The 20,177-nt window shown below is 37.1% G+C and overlaps 1 protein-coding gene across 6 annotated transcripts in view; it reads right to left on the bottom strand.

Annotated features, from left to right (window-relative positions):
* Positions 1 to 20,177, bottom strand: part of OPA1 (OPA1 mitochondrial dynamin like GTPase) — a 54,159-nt gene that overhangs the window by 13,333 nt on the left and 20,649 nt on the right. For all 6 annotated transcript variants that reach the window (XM_065073653.1, XM_065073652.1, XM_065073651.1 and 3 more), the window contains 15 exons: positions 19,950 to 20,049; positions 19,288 to 19,418; positions 18,693 to 18,765; positions 18,529 to 18,601; positions 17,982 to 18,097; positions 17,342 to 17,406; positions 16,649 to 16,725; positions 14,276 to 14,441; positions 13,611 to 13,763; positions 12,880 to 12,988; positions 12,156 to 12,235; positions 10,876 to 11,016; positions 9,375 to 9,491; positions 8,015 to 8,108; positions 6,603 to 6,713 (listed from right to left, as the gene is read on the bottom strand). In XM_065073653.1, the coding sequence (XP_064929725.1) occupies positions 6,603 to 6,713; positions 8,015 to 8,108; positions 9,375 to 9,491; positions 10,876 to 11,016; positions 12,156 to 12,235; positions 12,880 to 12,988; positions 13,611 to 13,763; positions 14,276 to 14,441; positions 16,649 to 16,725; positions 17,342 to 17,406; positions 17,982 to 18,097; positions 18,529 to 18,601; positions 18,693 to 18,765; positions 19,288 to 19,418; positions 19,950 to 20,049 (1,606 nt within the window). The remainder of the gene's footprint in view (positions 1 to 6,602; positions 6,714 to 8,014; positions 8,109 to 9,374; positions 9,492 to 10,875; positions 11,017 to 12,155; positions 12,236 to 12,879; positions 12,989 to 13,610; positions 13,764 to 14,275; positions 14,442 to 16,648; positions 16,726 to 17,341; positions 17,407 to 17,981; positions 18,098 to 18,528; positions 18,602 to 18,692; positions 18,766 to 19,287; positions 19,419 to 19,949; positions 20,050 to 20,177) is intronic.

The following is a 20,177-nucleotide window of genomic DNA, read 5'->3' as shown; positions in this document are numbered from 1 at the left end:
CCTAAAAAGATGCTTCGCATGTACTAATGTTACACGTGTTTATCCTGTGCACATAAAAGATGCTTTTGCAACATTCCTAGTTTAGCTGTTTAAAGGGAGTAAAGGAGAAGAAAGAAGTGAAGATGGATCATGTGTGTTTCTTTGGGGTCTGTGACCAGTGAGGTCAGTGGCAAAGCTCCTGCCGACTGCCTGAAGCCAGGATCCGCCTGAAATATTCAATGCACATGTGCACCACCCAGCATGTTTTAAATGCTACTGCACTAGGAATATATGCATCTTAGGTTTAGGATAAGTCACCGGAAGATCCCCTTTCTGAAATGATTAAAACATTCAGTTCGTAGCAGTGTTTTAGTAACAAAGCTTAACAAACTAATACTTTCCACGCAGTTGCTAATGAAAAAAGCGTAACTGAGAAAAAAACGACCATCCCGTGCAATCTTCACAAATTCTATGTCATACAACCAAACAAAAACAAACCAGAGAGTGGAAAACATGAGAGACAGGGTTATGCAAACCCATCTTCCTCCTAGAAGAAAAAAACCTAACATCCAGAAACCAATGTCCACTGGAAAGCAAGAAAAAGTAACCAGAGAGGGGAGGTGACTCATTGCCATCTTGTGTTGGAAACTTGTACAGCAACTTAATTACAGCACGAAGTCCACACTAGGGAGCAAGTTTGCTTTGGCCCTTTATATATAAAGAGCAAGTCCAGCAGAGTGGAATTCTGGAAGCAATTAGGTAGTTCTGGGAAGCCTTTCACTGGGAGCTCAACATGGAAAAAACCTGCCATGTTAAAAAGTAGTCTACTGGAAGTTAAGATTTATCCACATGTTATCAATTTTGCATAGAACTATGGGGTATTTCTGCTGGAATTATTATTCTGTCATTTCTGCTAAAAATATAACAGCAGAAAAGATATTGTTTATCTTGAAATTAAATTCTTCCACCTACAGATTCATTTCTCCACCCTCCCCCCCAAAAAAAGTATTACCCAATACTGGAAAAACATCATTAAAAAGATAATAGTTCCAGGGAAGGTACGACTTCAAATAATTGTCTTTTATAAATAACCAACCCACTTTAGCATTGCCATCAAAAAGATCCTGAAACTCAGCAAATGCCAGCAGCCCTACCATTTTAACAGATTTTGCAGAAAAAAACCCTGAACATTTAAAAAGACATTTAAAGTTTAGAAACTTTCAGTAAGTTCAGGGGCAGCCTGCAAGAATGTCCAATGTCAGTCACTTTGGAAGAGTTAAACATGAATACAGGACAAAAAAGTATGAACTAGCAAACACTAAAAGATTACTAATAGAATAAATGAGATATAGCAGCTGATCAATTTTCTAAGGTACTGTAGAAACAACAGGTAATACTAAAAAAAAAAGTGGAGAAGCTTTGTGTAGAGCACACACGCTTGTGCATAACACAGTCGGCGGCTTTTGAAGGGACTGACTGGCACCATTAGATACTAGATTTTCCCTCCAGCCACAATTCAGTGCCTTAAAGTCCGCAATGCAAACAGGGCAGGTGCATTTTTATGAGTGGAAAATCATCTTTTAAAAGATTAATGTTTACCACTGTACTTTTAGCTCCCTCTACCCTATTTTACTTCTTACAGAACTTAGCACATGGTATATTTAAGATACTGATTTAAACAAGCATATAGTAAAATACTTGTTGTGTGGAACATAAGTTTCAAATCAAAATAGTTCGTCCTTCAGCAACGAGCGTATAGGAAGCCATTATTTCGCAAATATAATAGGCTCAGGCAGGATCTCTCAGCAAAGCATATTTTAATAACGATTTTGCAAGACCGGGTGTTCTACCTAAAGGCAGGCACACCTAATAGGACAAAAAGCCCCTGCTTATATCTCCCCAAAATCCTGGCCACATTTTCCCTCCCCTGTTCCCATTGGTTGGGTACTTCAGGGTTTACAGACTATCCCGACGCACACAATACCCTTCCCCTTATCAATTTATTTAAGATATGGATTCCTGGTACTTTGGCTACACTTCCTCCTAAATTAACTTATCAATACAGGTATCGGTATGTATACAGGTGTCAGTACATATTCTGGGAAGAGACTGTGTATTACATTAAGAATTCATAGTCCGATGTCTCTCAGTCCTTCCCCCCTAAATTAACTTGTAAATACAGGTATCAGTATGTATACAGGTATCAGTATATATTCCGGGAAGAGACTGTGTATTACATTAAGAATTCATAGTCCGATGTCTCTCGGTCCTTTCCCCCTGCTAGGGTCAGGTGCCAGGTCCTCAGTTATGTAAGAACAACAGTTCTTCATTAAATGTTCCTTACAAGCGCAACCAAGATGCATGTGTCAACTGGAACGGAAATATAATTCTTCCTGTTGCTGATGAGACTATCTAGCCCAGGGCGACAGACCTGGGTATGTTCTTCAACTGACAGACAACTTTGGTGAAGAACTTCAATATAAATAATCCACCAGATTTGTGAGGGAGGTTGTGAACCACTGTGTTAAAAACAGATTCCTGCCAATTCCTGAATATGCCTGAAGTTCCCAGTTAGACAGGTCAGAGACAGCACTTTCCTCTTGTTTCTGCATCCTCAGCAAAATGCTCGACATATCTTAACTGTACCTATAGTTTAAAAACACAGCTTGGAAAATGACAAGGCTGATGGGCTCTGAACTGGCTGTTACTTCTCACAAAAGAACATGAAGTCGTAGCAGACAGTCCAGTGCAGCCATCAGCTCGTTGCTCAGCAGCAGCAAAAAAGGAAATGGACCACAAGACATTACTGTAAAAAGACCAGATTAAAAACCAGAAAGCATCATAATGCAACTGTATAAATCCATAATGCAGATGCATTTTGAATACTGTGTGCTGTTCTGCACTTTGATCTCAAAAAGGGTTTAGTAGAACAAAAAAAGGGGAAAAGAGTGGCAAGGCTGAGTGAAGGTATGAAACAATGTCCATGCAAAGAGCAACTACACAGATGAGAAATTTTCAAGATCAAGTGTGGGCAGCATAAACAACTATGAAGTCATGAGTGGCACAAAAAAAATGAATAGGGAAAGATTACTGAATGTTTTTCAAAGTGCAAGTACTAAGGAGAACCTAATGAAACTGGCAGGTGGCTCAAAAACAAACAAAAGGAAGTACTTTTTCACACAATGTGTCATTAAACTCTGGAACTAATTGCCACAGGATGTTGCAGATGCCAAAGTTTACATGAGTTCAAAAAGCAGTTAGAGAAATTCACAGGAGGGAAAAAAAATAAATCCATGAATGGCTATTAATCACAAAGATATTACCTCAGGATTAGGAAATGCTGGAAGCACAGATTGTTAGATGCTGAGAGAGCACACCAGGCAAGTACCACTGTGTGCTTACCCTGTTCTGCTGGTCCCCAAGAACCCACGTCTGCTCATTGCAATGGACAGGACACCGGGGTACCCCGACCTGGGCCTCTTTCAGAACGTGTATTCTTATGGATTGATTGCATTTTAGGACATTTTTAAAGTCACTTTTTCCAATTCAGCTATTAATTTTCTGCTCTACCCTTTTTGTATCTTATGATCCTTTCTTACAGATGCTCTTTAGTCCTAGGGCTTCTTTATTTCCATAAGCTTAGTCACTGTTCACTGGTACAAGTATCATGATGATACTTACAATAAGGAGTACACTCACATTACATTAAAAGTATTTTTTTTAAGAAAAGGTAACCTTCAGTGCATTATAAATTATGTAATTTGTTAGAAACTGCTCAAAAGATCTGTTTACAGTCTTTAGAATACCTAGAACAAATCCTGAGAAGTAAAATCTGATAAGCAGCAAGACTCAGGGCCTAAAGGTCATCAAGAAATATTCATATACAGGGTTAAAATACCATTGAAAGCTGTAGAACACAGAGAACAGGACCTGCTCAAATAAGTTTTGAGTCTTATGTGAGCTCTCTAACATGAGACCCGTGTTAGAAACAGTTTGACATTAACCAGTATACTGAACAAACAAAACATTTCCAGTGCTTCAGCATTAAAAGACCAATGTCACAGAAGTGAGACAGTGTTGCTGTATCATCAGCATCAAGAGGAAGCATCCCAGCCCCAGCAATATGAATAATTTACATTTGCAAGCACAGCTTCCAATCAGGAAACGAATCCCAGCCTCACATTTACAAATTTAGACTGGAATTTAAAAGACCAGTTATAACCATCAAAGGAATGAAGTCCTGGAACATGACTTTAGTACGAATAGTGAGCTCCAACAAGTTAAGTGATTTAAAGATGGAGCTCAAGATACCTGAATGAGCCGGGTTATATAAACACAGCTGCCTGGAACAGAGACAGACTGGACTCCATCATTCAGGAGATCTCTTCCATTCCATGCCTAATTAAAATACAAATACTTTATGAATGTGAGTTGTGGGAGTCAGGATTTTCATTCCTTAAGCAGAGTACACAAAATGCTGTAAAAAGGAAATTACTTGTATAGCCACCTGAGAGTTTTATGCTCGCAGCTATCGAAGTCTGTCTCAGGAGTACAAAAATGCCTGCACGACAGAAAAGGACTCTGTTCACCGAGGGAAAGGCGAAGAAATCCTTTTTTCCTGTCATCTGCCCATAAAAATTATAACCACTTAGCAATAAAAGCATATAGAAAGTAGAGAGAACACTGCTGACCTGACTACAGAGCTAAGCAGCGGTAGTTTTAACATCTTCCCATAGGTACAATAAACCAGAACACGTCATCATGCATCGTTTTGTACTGAATAATGATTATTTCCTGTGAAAAATGTGTGTGGGATCTCTGACCTGAATCTAAAGAAATGAAGTGCAGTGACAATGTTTTTAGCTACAGAGCAAATTACAAAATGCATACTACAAATTTGAAGCATATTTACTAAATACACAGACATCTTGGATTATACACACACAGGTTCTTACAAGTGAAGTCTTGGTTTACAAAATAACTACCCAGCTGTTACTGCTTTGAAATGGGAGGCTATTCTGATGCAGGTGAGAAGTAAAATTGACAATGCAAAAATTCCAAGTTGATTTAGGTACAAACTAAAGTCAGATTCACTGAAACATTATGTATTTTCTAGTGCTCCTTTACCCTGTTTTGAAACAGGAGATTATTTAAGGATAAATAAAAAAATCACCACGTTTCACTCCAATGCCAGTATTTGCTCAGGAAAAAAGGTAAAATCCAGTATCAATATCAAAGCAAGAAATAAACACCACTGCTCACTAATAAAAGAGAGAACTTCCTCATTGAATGTGTGACCCACCATGCAGGTTACCATTAGTTTTACCCCAATGTAAATATATAGAGAACAAAAAGCCTTATTTGGTAAAACACATTCCACCCACTCTAAGAATGGCTACATGATGGGAGATACAGGGTTTCAAAAGCAACACAGGATGTTTGGAGAGAATTATGAACCTATAATAAAAATTATATGGTCGCACCAGTTGTTTCAGAGACCAGTAAAAAAACACCAATGTGCCTTAGATTCACTAAACTCCCACTCATAATTCCAAAATAATACAGGAAAACTTTCTAAATGACAAATACTGTAAGCGACTGAGATTCTAATAACAATACTTCCAATAATAAGGTAACACTTGCAATGTAATAAAATCAGAACTATTAAAAAAATTCCTTAGGTTTTGAGTTTATTTTATACAAAATATTTTTTGTATGTTTTAGATGTAGAAAACAGAAGACTTAATTCATACTTAGGAAACACTAACAGTGACTGAAGGATTCTCTCTCTCACTGAACCCTGATATCCAAACATCACCAAATATAAGAAACACTGACCACAGCATTCATTTATTCTGAATTAAATATCCAAACTCATATTTTAGGAGAAACTTAGTTGCTACATCAAACACAAACTAAAGTTACAAGAAGAAAGGTCACCTGTGATCCCTTAACACTTTCCAAGTGACTCAAAGTGTTAAACTACTGTAAACCCTCTGGAAGGTTAAATCTGCTTGATTTTCTTCCTTGCTAAATGTCTCAATGTAATGGTCGTCTCAGCTTAATAAGCATGACATATCAGATCTTCATGTCCAACAGGTTTTGTTTCTGTACAAAAGGCCTAAAACAAGCTGGCCAGCAAGTCACAGGAATTTCCAGCTAATCTGTAATAAATGCCAGTATTATCTGGGGAAGGCAGCATATCTCACCCTATAATTAAAAAAAGAGATGGGATCAAAACCTTCTTACACAGTCAAGACTGAATCACCCAGAGACAGGTGTCTGAGATGTTGATAAACCATGTTGTACATTGTACTAGAAAAACAAGAATTTCCCTTTACAATATTACTCCAATTTAACTACATTTTTCAATATACTGATGCAATATATTTAGAACAGTGAATTCATATCTAATGTAAATTACATTGTTTTATCACACCATACTACGGATGTCCACCTTTGAATCGGTAAGGCCTAACTATACTTAAGAAAATTTCCATTGGTGATATTAACTACATATTAGCACATAAACAACCCATATTGCAATAAACATTCTCAAGGTGAGTGGTCAGAACTTGCTTCATTTTAAGCTAGTTCTGAAACACTATAGAGAAGGTACTTACTGAGATCCTCTGCGAGCTGGACCCTCTTGCCAGTCAGGAGCTTCACCTTTTTATCATTGTCCTCAGCAAAATCTTCAAGCACTTCTTTTACATTCTTCTCCAAGCGCCTTACTGGAAAAAAAATACATAGTTAAGCAACAAATCAACCAATAAAAAGTAAAAGGTAATATTTTTACACTTGTAATGACCTAAGGACAACATTTTGGGAAGGTCTGTGGGAAATGTAGCAAATGTTGCCAGACTAGCTACTCTGGTTGGAGGCAAACTTCTGAACATGTAAGCCCCTTGTTTGGGCCATTGAGACAGGAAATGCTTTGAGAAAGATGTTTAAATTTCAAAGGATATTTTCTCTCTGAATTAAAACATTATTGGCTGACTTCTTTAGGAGGAGACAAAAATATCTATAGGCTGCTTTGCTGCCTATTACATTCAGCAGTTTCTTCTTTGAGACTGAGTGTCCAACGAATCTTTTACTGAAAGTATCCTTGCTGCCTCCTTAACAGTTACATTTTTGCTATCAACATCACCCTCATCAGATGAATCAAGACCAAGTCAATTAGAGGTGAAAAATGGAAAAAGAAGTTAATGATGACAGCAGAGTGTGGTATTGAAGGACTGATGACATGCAGAGGGGTGTTGGTGTATATACAAGCTTAAGAGGAATCAAAAGCTCTTTAAATCAGCATTATGGCCATCTTAATACTCATAGCCTTGCCCTTCATACTCAAAGGGAGAACCTCCTAACGAAGCTTCCCAATTTTCAGGTCAGCTCTTGTCAATGAAGCAGGTGGTTTCGAAGAGACAGGACCTTGTTTCCTACGTTTAGGGGCAATTTCTTCTCCATTAATGGTAACTTGCATCACACGACAATGTTCAAATCTTTTACTTGCACCTTCTTCAAAAAGCAGGTTGGAAACTATTTTACAGATCAAAGGTCATTATTAGTAGTTGTACCACAGCACTAGCTGAGCGCTACATACTTTATAAGGAAGCTGCTGTTGTATAACAAGCACATTTTGTATGGCTTTAAAAAAATCCATTAGAATTTATTTTTTATGTCAAACACTTTAAAGTTAAAATCTACAGCCAGATTGACCTGAGAAAAAAAAAGAATATAGTCACTATTTATGGAAATTCTTGCTGCTTCAAAAAAGACATTGATAATTGGCATCGCAAGCTGAAACAATTTTAAACTGGAGAGTGCTTTAATTATTTGACATTCTATTTACACTAAACCATTTAATGTAAACAGAATGTCAAATTCTATTGACTCGACATTGTTTAATTATCTAACCAGGACACAAAAATCAGCCAGCCATGCTAAGCATGAAAGGAACACATAGCCAGAGGAACAATAGAAAATGTCTATGCAATGTTTTGTTTCAAACACCCTGACTCACGGTGAGCCTCACCTTCAGTGTTAGTGAGCTGCTGCCTCAGCGTGTTTGCTGTAATCGCCAGCATGCGCTGTATTCGCCAGAAGAGAACAATGTCATTACATTCGAGCTGAAACGAGGGAAGTTGAAGCGTCAGACCTGTGATGGCCAGTGAGCATCCTACACTTACAAGAATCTCTTGACACTGTTATTGGTAAGTGTAACTCATGTGTGCATATCCTGATGTTGTACAAAAATCCCACAAAATAACTGCTCTAAGTAACAAGAAAACATCAAAAATTCTTCAAGAGTCATATCAGTCCTATTGGATACATTGCACCCCCTTAACATCTATTTTCAAGAGAAAGAGCTGTATCAAGGGGTGTCACAGAAAAATAATTTGCACACAGTACATGCAGGCTGGTGAGTATAACCTAATGCTCACTGAAACACCACTCCTGTTCACAGCAAATGCATTGAAATACAACAGCTGAACTCCACATTGTGACTCTGACAAATGTTGGGCCAAGGGCTGTATTTGTTAACAGCAGAAGAGACAGTTTCTACACCTGCAAGTGTGGCAGGAGGGAACACTGACTTCACACTAGGACACCTTAAAAAAAACCCAACAGGAGCAGGAGGTTAAGTGTCACGGAGAGACAGGTCTCTGGTCTACGCTCATTCTCTCTTACAGGCAAAGCTATTTCTGCAGTGGTAAAGATTTCTGGCTCCATGGGAATCAATGTGTCTCACTATAAACAAAACTCTACAGAAACTGAGGAGCCCTACCTTTCCAGTAATTTATTTTTGATTTAAATATAATGGTAAAAAACCTGTGGATTCTTTCATTGGTGTGACTTCCTGCATGCTCTCAGTTGTAGCACAAGCTTGGGTTTACAAACTGGAAAGCCATTTAAAAGATTTGTTTGTAAGCTCTATAATTTTTTCCCCCTGTTTATCATGTGCTTCTAAGCATTAACACTAAACACTTACTTATTTAACTTATCCCATAAAACGCCCTTAGTAAATGCTTTCTGAATTTTCTGTATCAGTGAGATAAATAAATATCAATGGGAAAGCGGAAGAAAAGGTTACAAACAAGATATCAGTAGCTCTACAATGCTGTTTTTAACAATGTATTTTCAATACACATTGATAAGCAACAGACAATTAGGTCATGGCTGATACCTAGTGGTCATTTTATATAATTACCACCAGAATGGCATTTTAGCAATTACAAGCCTCATGTAAAACACAGCTAAAATCACCAGCTATCTCAAGGTAAAGGATATAAAAGAAAGGTTAGGGTAGTTAAAAGTATTTGTAAATTCTTTTTTCTCAACTTAAATTGAAATTTAAGGACAAAACTCTAGTGTACATCTGCTCTTCAATTTACCTCCGAGTCCACAAAATGCCTCTGATAATAATAGAAGCCTCTTCGACACAGATTGCAGTGGTTCAAGGCAGTCTTCAAGAAATGTCTTCTGTAAATTTGGTGCCATGTGTCTTTAATCTAGGAAAACAGTACTTAAATTTGACTAAAGAAATACATACACTCTCTATCGTGCACAGTTTAATGATCGTATTTAATTTTAAAATCTAACTCAAATTTCCACTATTGTTGTCACGTAATATATGTTTAAATAGTTCTCAGTAATTTGTCTGTAACTAGGATATGATTAATATGTTAGTTACATTTGGCAAACATTACACGACTGTCAATTTAAAAATCTACTCTTCCATACTTGTAACATAACCAAATGCGTAAAAACATCATCTGCAGCCAAAATATATTTAAATCATATACTACAAAACCAGACAGATTTTTCTGCTCTTGGCATGATGCAATTTTCACAGTAACACTAAGAACACATTCTTGAGTGGTACCCACTAATGTATCAATTAAACCACACTAAAGCATAGAGAAATATTTAATAGGTCTTACATAAACAAACATTTTTAACTTTTCTTGATTAGGCTTATTTATGTTCCAGTTCTTCAAAATTAAATATGCGTATAAATATAGCTCTTAAAAAAACAAACAAAACAGCCCAAATATAAAATAAAATTAAGAAAATCAGTTGCTTAGGTAGAAAGGAAACTCAATTTGTACTCAGTCTCCTCATATGGAGGATGTGGATCACTACTCTGACCTTTACAAAAAGGCAAGGTAAGTACTGTACAGGAAAGGGGCAGCAGGTACTTAAATAACTCTTCTACCTGGGATAAGTACATGTATTAATGTTGAAAAGGTAGCCAATGTTTCTGTAGAAAAGAAATCACCATTAGAGGAAATCTACATCTATTAGTTATTGATGTTTGAATTCTCATTTATTTAAAATCTTACATTTAATTACATAAAAGGTCTAATCATGGTTAAGAGCCTTACATTGCAATGAGATAAATCATTTTCCAGAACACTTTAACCAAACAATACATTCCCTCAGGGTATTCTAAAACACCCTGCCTTTTTCCAAGTATTTTTACAAAATTTCCCTCTCCTCAATGTGCCTAGGAACTTCAAGTTGCCCATACAATCACACTGAAAGCTTAGGAACACACCATGTTTTTATCGTATCTTGCTCACAAAGGCCTTGATTCCGCTATATAACATCTGAACAATTTTAAACAAGCCTTGTCATAATGCAGCCGAGAAAATCTGCTCAGCAGACTCTGATTTCAGTCTAAACTGACAGATTCCAAAGCGCTGTACTGCATTTGTCTGACAGCCAACAGAAGTGTGTGAATTGCGTGCAAGCAGTCATTTAGTAACTCATCTGGAAACATCTGGATTACAAACTCACTATTTAGATTGAGTCTTTTGTGTGCTATCTAGAAAGAACGTTCAAATGTCCACAGGAGGCTTCCATATGTTTTGTTACAACTCTGCATCTTACCAGACATGGGTCCACTGTTATTCCTCTTGCTTCAAGATTCTTTCTGACAGTCGTCACTTCATCATTTGCCAGATAAGCTGCATGTTCTTCACTGCATTTGATTAATTTCTCAAGTTCATTTTTTGTTTCGTTACGAATATTCTAGAATAAGAACAATTAATTAGAATTAATTACTATAGACTCAGACATCATCAGCACCTCCTCAATAAACAGTCTATCTGCTTAATAAGGTGGAACACAAAATATCTTTGACACTATTAACTATTACATTTAAGTGACTCAAAAGGGTATTTGTGGAAAGACATGTCAAATATGGTCTTTTTAAAGAGAGAATTCACTGTCAATGTTTCCAATTTTTTTCTTTTCATTATACAAAGAAATGCAGGAGAAGGGGGGGCAGAAAATAATAGGTGTTAGCCTCCATCCTCCTCCATGGGGTTCACATTCACATATGACCTGTGACAGTGACAAGAATTGTAATTTTTGCTTAATAGCTAGCAAGAATTCTCCATGGATTCATACCTTTAAGTTGTTGCTCATAAAATTCAAGTAAGATAGGTTGAAGTCACTGCCTTTCTCCCATACCTGGCTGCACATAGTTGCCTGTAAAACTCCTTCCTTTGAAACAATTACTTTCTACAGTATTGTTTTAAACTCTACTTACTTCTTTAAAGTATGATACAGTTTGAGAAGTATCTAGAAAAATTAACATAAAAAGCCCATCATCTCTGGGCACTGAACAGAAGGTGCTACTTAAATTCAAAAGAAATTCCTAAAAGCTGTGAGCAAACAAGGAGAGGTTATGATGAAAAAGATCAATCAGAAGATACAACTGTGACTAGAATGCAAGTGACAATGCTGTCACATACTAATTAAATGCAAAATGGAGCATGATAGGAAACTGCACATGACTTCTGCATAAAAGGCATACTTGGAAAGTATAGAAGAAAACAGCACAGTTTCCACCCTGTTTTCATCTATTTCTTTCTACTGGAATATTCAGGTCAATGGTGTAATAGTAAAGATGTAATTCAGCTGAAGAATAGAAAACAGTTTACAAACCACCATGTATCTACAATATGAAAAAAGTACATGGAATTCTCTGTGGTGTAATACTTAAAGCAATATACAATAAAAGTAAATGTAAAGTATTTTAATTTTTTTTTGCAGTCTTCTAAATGGTGTGAAGAATGTTGGTATTTTTGAAAATCTGCTGAGCAATAATCAAAGTTTTTTAAAGGTAGTGAACTACAAATTGTTTGTATTTTTTTTCCCTTTACCTGTTCTTTGGTGCGGCCTGTCCAGTATAACCATCTCTTTTTCCAGTCTGGACCCACCATATCTTCAATAACAGATTCAGCTAAAAAGGGAAACATTATATTAAGTATCACTCAAAATACATGAAACCAGCCAAATTTATAGTTATAAAGTTAGGTACAATATCAAGAATGGACATTTTATGCCTCAGCACATCAGATGCCATACTGAGTCAAGCTAGGTGTCTCTCCCTCAAAGCAACAGTTTATGTCTTTTAATGAAATTTAAAATTGACAGCCAACCAGCAGATACTTCAAGGAAGTGTAAGAAAAATACAACATCCTTCCACTGAGACAGATTTCCAGGTTCCAAGCCAGCCATTCGAAAAAAAAACAACACAAGAAAAAAATCTTAACTTGTTGCAACATGCATAAAAATTAATTATACTTCATAACCATAAATGGACCAACTACTTTCCTTGAATTTATCCTATTCTTCTACATGTGTGTTTGTACCACTTTTTGACTCTACAGATCTGACATATGTTTCAGTTGCCTCACTGCAAGAGCATTAACGTTTGAGGCTGTATTTTACTAAACATTTCTATCAGAACCGGTACCATTGTAAACTGTTACCACTATATCAGTTGTGCTGATACAAAAGCGTGCACGGCAGTGAAGTCAACTAGGTCTGGAAATTGGCCCAGATTAAAAAGCACACAAGAGTGGAATATATCGCACAACTCACTGTCTTTGAGACGACTTTGGAGAGTCTCTTCCATAAAATGAATAGCTGCATCCCACTGCTGCTTATCAGATATTGACCGATCTTCTAAGGCATTGTGCTGGATCACTCGCTGCAATACAGAACATTGGTTTTGCACACAATGAAGTATTTATTCCAGATTTAGTAAAAAATTCTTGCTGACATTCTCTTCATTTTTTTTGACATCTATAAAAATAGCATGTATGAGGAATGCAGGTTTTATTTGAGAGACATCTTTCCCAAGCACTGCCATAAATATTTTGTTGTGCCTTTGACTCTCTTCTATAGCCCAGCATGTATAATGTAAAAAACATAGCAAACAATATGAAATCCCTTCAGATTACACCATCTTTAAAGATGGTAATGAAATGCTATTATTTTATGTGGCAATACTTAACAAAACAAATGAATTGACGCCAAACACTTCTCAGAAGGCTGTTCTTGGGCAGCCAGTGGATTATAGAGGACTTTTTCCTGAACCAACCAAAACAACTTTATTAGATGTTATTTTGGGCAATAATTAACAAAAGGTAATAATAAAATAAATTGCGGAACAACCAGTTAAAACATTATATATAAAAATAGAGACAGATAGATTTCCCTATAATTTTATGATTACATTAAAAGAATGCAAAAAATACTTAATATGCAACTTTAGTAAAAAGATTTCAACAGCACTTAGTCAACGATGCAAAAAACCCACTACACTATACCAGGCTATCCTCTGCTCTCTCATTCCATTTGTGTCGTTTAATACTTTCTTCTTTGACGGCTTGTTTCAGTTTATCAAAGATATCATCATGCTCTTTTCCTTTTTGTTCTGTCATGAAACGGGAAAATTCTTCTTGCAAAGTCTCCCATGCCACCTAGAAAGTCAGCAAAGGAGCCCTGCTGAAACAACCCGTCACACCACGCACCCGCGGGTAAAGGAACATTCCTGACAATGCTTGCAAGTAGGAAAATGTGCATGTTTGCTGAAAACAATATAAAAGCATAAGAGTAAGTCATTGACTTTTCCTTTGCTGCCTTCTTTATTACTAATGAAGTCAACAATAAACTTTGCTTGGCTGTGTTGTAACAAGCAGAATTCTGTTAAACTTGCATAAATCTATCAAATGTGAGCATATCTAGCTTGAATGGTTTATCCTTTTCAAAGGACAGATTTTTTTTGTCTTTTAATAGGGAAAAGTCACCGGAGGAGCAAAATACAATATTCCTGTATACGCTTCAACATGAAGCTTTTGCTAGCATTTTCTGATGTGTAAGCTGCTTAGAAAAACTGCAGCCAGCCCTTCAAACATCAACTTTCTTCTCTGGAGCTTTGCTGTAATTTCAACAGGCTTTATACAGATTTCATTTTTTAAAACTAAACTCTCACCTCTACTGCTTTGTTAGGGAGTTGCTTGTCAGTCCACTGCTTTAGTTTGATGTCCACAGTGGTGTTAAATGTCCCTGAGTTCATAGTCTGGGCTGCTGGAAGGTAGATGTTCTCAATCACGTGAGTAGATACCCTTTCCCATAAAGTTTTCTGAAGAATCTCCTCCCTAAAATGGAAGTTGTAACACACGATGGCTTCCAATACAGAAGTGTCTAATAGGTATGCATTCAATTTGTTAGAAACACTGAGAAAATTCTAGAGAAGACAGGAAATAACTCCTTAATATCAGGACACAACTTCAGCCAAAAATCTGCTGGGAACTGAGGACACAGATACACGATATTTTCAGCAGCAAATACAGCTTCAGAAGTTGATCTCTGTGACTCTTCTATCTGTCACTGCACTGCGCAATGGTTCTTTGCAGCCTTTAATTACACCAGTATAACCACGCAGACCTGTGTGTGCACATACATGCAGAAGAGGGGGGAAGAGTGTAAAGTATTGAGATGATTTGACTAAAAAGTCCGCGCTCCCAAAAAAGAATGTGGGTTTTTTTTTTTCCATAGTTTTCCAATTTGTTTGTTGGAACATGCTGTCATTTTCCATCTGGGATTTTAATTGATCATTCCCAAATTTAATAAAGCAAGTTGAGAAGTCCAACCTTTTACCGTAATGTATATTGACACTCATTTACAATCCTGCCTCCCATCACCAACAAAATGAAGTACCACTTTCCTATTTATGATGCGTTTCAGGAAGTAACAATGGAAACAAACTTTAACCTTTTTAAATAACAATAAACTTACTCAGGAAACTTTGCAGCTGCAGCGACACAGCTCAGCTGAGGCAGCGTAAGAGGCAGCCGGTGCCCGCAGAGGCCGTCACGCTCCTCCTGCTCCCAACACAGTCCCCAGTACTGGTTGTGGGTTTCTTGCAGGTTAATTTTATGCTGGCTCAGAATGCTAAATCAGCTCACCAACAGGTTATATGAATGCCAGATTTGGTAAATGGTGAGAGCTAAGAGCCAAAGAATAAAAACTGCCATTTTTTTTGCTGGTACAAGACTATCAGATTCAGCCAGGCCCTTTTCTTCCAAATGGGCTGAAGTTCAGGACACAAACCCCATCCCTGATAACGCCCCTGCTCTAACTGGGCCGTCTGTGGACAAAGACTGAAGAACTTCCCATATATATCACTTCTCTTCCCATTTCAACAATGGCATTCATCAAATGCACTGCTGGTTTTAGGCTGCATGTAACAGAAGCTTTTTTATCTCTTAGGTTTCCAGTTCTACTTCATAGCTCAGTAAGTGGTATAAAACTAGAACCACCACTACAACTTCCAACAGAAACGCACAGAAACATTCACGTTATGCACCCACCCAATTCACAACAAAACGAAGCAGATTAGACACGGGCCAGGGCACTTCAGCATCTACCACACAGCGAACGGCGGCAAACATCAGAACCGCAAACCTGCGTTACGCTTGGATTAGAACATAACTTGAGCCTAATACACTGCCTGCAACATGTCCTTGGAGCATATCGATGTGCCCAGAATTATTCTAGTGCCATGAAGAGTCAGATATTTCATCTTGCCTTTTAATCTATGATCAAGTAACAGTTCAATTCAGGTTGCTGAATGCAAAGATTAAAGACATGGTTTTCTTGGGATTCTCAGTTGTGATGCAGGCTGTCACTAAAGTGACCCTTCCCACTGGCTGTTCTCTCAGCCCGCACCTACAGCGGCTTTACCAGGCAGAGGCGCAACCCTTAAAATACCCTGGCTAAGCTCGTTTCCTCTCACTCCTACATCTGTAGGGCAGGGCAGCGCGGTGCTACTTGGTTGAGGCTACCAAGGAGATCAACATGTGAGATGAAATTCTCAAACATCCAGATCAGCTCTTTTTACAGCCAAGAATTACATAATCTTTCAACTTCCAAATCTCTGATTCACAGAGATACAAAACTTCTTTTTTCTAAGGTCATATATATTATTTTGATATGCACAATGATAATGCCCAAACATCAACTTAGAGGAATTACTGACGCATACTTCAAATTAACATCTGAAAACATCTTTGTTACAACTGTTCCTTTTCATTTTTGAGGAATATCTGTTGTTCATTATACTGTATAAAACCAGGACAAAACACAAATGGACATCATAGAGATTATAGAAGTATTTGCTGATTCAGAATAATAAACAAACGTAGAGTATTTCCACAGGGACAAAGGACATAATAAAATATTGTCCTAAGAAAAACACTTCCTTATTTAGCTTTGAGAACTTTGTTTAATAAAATTCTTTGTATTTTAAGGGAAAACTTCTGATAGTTAATTAAAAAACAAAAATAAATAAAAATCACCATACCAGTGCTTTGGTGTGACCTGAGTCAAACTTATGACTTCATCAAGAATCTCATTCTTTGCTTTTTCAAACAGTTCATTCTATGAAAAAAAAAATAAAAAATATACATATATATCTTTTAAATACAGATTGATCATGTTTCCATACAGAAATTAAACCAAAACCAAACCTTCTTCTTATGACCTTTAAGCCTAAAATGATAACTTCTGGTCAATGTATGTGCTTGTCTTAAGCTACCACACTGGTTTTCCATACATCTTCCCACCCATTTCTTGCATGCCCCTGGCCAGGCAGAGCTTTTGAATACTCAGGGTCTCTATAAAATAATTAGAGAATGGGGTCATAATTGTTTTGTTACTCTGTCTGAAAGACCAGGGAATGTACCTTCTCTTTGCCAGTTCTGTTATGACCACAAAGAAACACTGACCTGCTCCTGGGGGCAAGTTAGGTCAGTTAACTGTCTACTAGATGAGCAAAAGACTTGTAAAGCATTGAAGTATCACAGTTTTGAAGCACACTATTTAATAAAACAGAGAGCCCAGTATTTCCTTCCCCTAGAACAACTTACACTGTTCCTCACATTTTAAAATGTCAGTACTTTGAGAAACTTCTACAAAGGACATTAAATGGCATAAATTTTAATCCATAATCTTCAACACTCGGTAGGACTCAAATTAAAGCAGTAGTGTAATTTACCCTGTCGAGCTCTCGCAACCGGGGGTAATTGTTCTTCCATTCAGTCTCAAGATTGAAACGTGTGGCTGCAAAAATCAGAAACAAGGCCTTAATTTTTTTAACTGTCTATATGCACTTCATGACTATCTTAGAAGTTTAGCAGCTCCTAAAATTGCTACAAATCTTGCTTTATACAAACCTTCCAAGAACTTTAAGGGTCTCTGCAACCAAGCAGTTTTTTGTTGTCTATGCTTGGATATTTTATAAAAAAATTGCAGGATTAATGCATTGAAAAAATGTAGTGGAAAGGGAACCATTCAGCTTCCAGCTCTGTACAAGTCAGTCCTGCCCTGGCTGATCAGATGTATCTTCATACAGGAAGCTGTTTCAAGCAGTATCTGAATCCAGTGGAAGAACTGTGTTTTGCCCACAAAAAAACCCTGGTTACTTTTCTTCATACTTATTTACTTTTTCAGCTTTTAGAACAAGTGGCTCCTTCATACCATTAAGTATTTTTTCATGTGTTTTTGTAAAGCTTAACTGGGACAATACAAAACATGTCAGCCCATGAATGCTGGCAAAACAGTATTATATAGATGTGGAAGAATTAACTGTTTAACAACAAGCAGCTACTTCACTTGTCTTTCGAAAAGATGTTTACCTTTAAAAGCATCTGCTTGCTGCTCCACAGACTCTCTCACCATTTTCCAAAAGCAATCTGACACGGCAAGACTTAAGTTCTTTGTTGTAACCTGGTGTGCCTTCAGCATGCACGTCCTGTAACGGAAGACAGCTCGAGAAAATTCTTATATGCATACCCCTGGCCCCCATTTTCTCCTCACAAGAATAAAGCTTTGCTTTCCATAGAAGGGAATTACATATCAATGTACATCTAACCCAACTGTACCAAGTGAGCTGGGTACTCAGCTCTTCCAGACCCAAGGGATGGACACAGCCTGCTCTGCAGAGAGGCTCAGAGCTGCACAGGAATCAATCGCTGCCTCAAGACGCCAGTCTCTCTCCACTGACCTACAGCAAGTGTTAGGAAACCTGGCTAACTCGGTCACCTCAACTAGATAATTTAAACGGAATAAATCTCAAATAGTGTTTCCACGTCACAATCCGTTTTTTACGTTCAATGAGAACAACGGATGGTAGCATTTACGAACAGAGACTCATTCTAGTAAAAGAAATGAATTGCAACGTACTTTAACAGCTTTGAATTTTGAAAAAATTCCTCTTCATATTCTTTAATTGATTCAATGCTTTCACTGCTGTTTCCTGGAGAAAGGAAAGAGTGCTGCAACAGTTCCATTTAGACAGTTTTCTCTGCTATCAAGGAGAAAATAAGCAGAGCCAGAGCTCTCTTTACCTTTTCCAGTAACAACTGCAAAATAACCCAAAGCTTTCATTGGGAAGAGTTTGCCTTCAATTATTTGCTGGATCTATGAAAATAAAGCATTAAAAAAAAGTGGTTAACTTTGCACAGAGACATTATTTCCTTCAGCACAGTTTTAAAGCCAGATCTAGTTGTATGTATGAATACACTACTATAAGAAGCAGTTTGTCATGGGACTATGAGTTCTACTGATGTTTAAAGAAAAAAAGGCATAAAACTAATAAGCCATAACATAGCAAAACACAAAATAAAGTGGAAAAGCCCATCCCACAATATCCTAAAGCCTTCTCAGGAAATGAAGCTTGCTTGGGTGATCTGCATGAAAGGAACCCATATTATAGCAAGCGGCAGCCAAGCTGTGACTGAAATCACGTAGCTGATCACTAAAAGTAAAACCTAATATTAAAAAAAAAACAATTACCCCACAAAAATTCCACTGAATAGAGAAATAAGCACTGAAAACCATCTAGAACAGGTAAGTGAGGTCCAATATTACTGACAGCATCTCAAGTACTTTTCCACATGTGACTTCAGCCATCATGATATGAGAAAAATAGTTGTAACTCACCCTGCTTGGGCTAGCCACATTTTTCTCAGCAAGGTCAACTTTAGTCAACACAAAAATTGTCCTTTTCCCTTGGGGATCCATCTGGCTGACTAAGTCTGTGACAATACTGCGTTCTGCATCCACTGATCCATCTAAAATAAACAAAACCAAATTGATACTTTAGAGACTATGTAATCTAACATGCAGTACTAAAGGTAGAGTAGGCATCAAATAAGTTTCACGTTACAACTTAAAACAGTAAAATTACACTTATATTCAATTTTTGTGTACAGACAGTGAAAATTTATGTCATTTCTAGTATCATTAAAAAAATATCACTTTATTGCAATTATATACGTTTTGAGCAAGTACCAGCTTGCTATTAAACTCTACTACTGTCTGTTACCCCCAGAAACTCTTTTGAAGAAATCTTGAATTTTATTATCATCACCATTTTTTTAAATGATATAATAAAAAACTCTAAGCAGAAGTTGCTATTTTTCCACGGATACCAAAGATGCCTTACAAACAGACATTCCACAGCATGCTGGTTTGTACACTATACAATCTACCACAAATGCAAAAGATATAGACTCAGGAAAGTCCCCAAAGCAAGATAAGAATCCCAATTAAAACACACAAAAAAATCCTGCCTGTTAGAGAACTGTCTGGACGCTTATTACCTTGAATACAAAGGATGATGGCATTAGGATTCTGCATGTAGGCCTTGCTGATGCTAAAGATGGTTTCCTTCGTATCTGGAGCCATACCTGATGTCACAGTCTTTAATATGTATATAGAGATAAATATTTAAAGGGAAAAAGAAAACAAAAAGATGTAAAAAAGAAAAACAACAGCTAATATTCTCATCAATAACGCTACCTCACTTACATATCTTAAAAGATTTTTTC

This window comes from Columba livia, chromosome 9 (assembly GCF_036013475.1).
Source record: "Columba livia isolate bColLiv1 breed racing homer chromosome 9, bColLiv1.pat.W.v2, whole genome shotgun sequence".
Taxonomy (NCBI): Eukaryota; Metazoa; Chordata; class Aves; order Columbiformes; family Columbidae; genus Columba; species Columba livia.
This window is presented reverse-complemented; position numbering and strand designations above follow the sequence as displayed.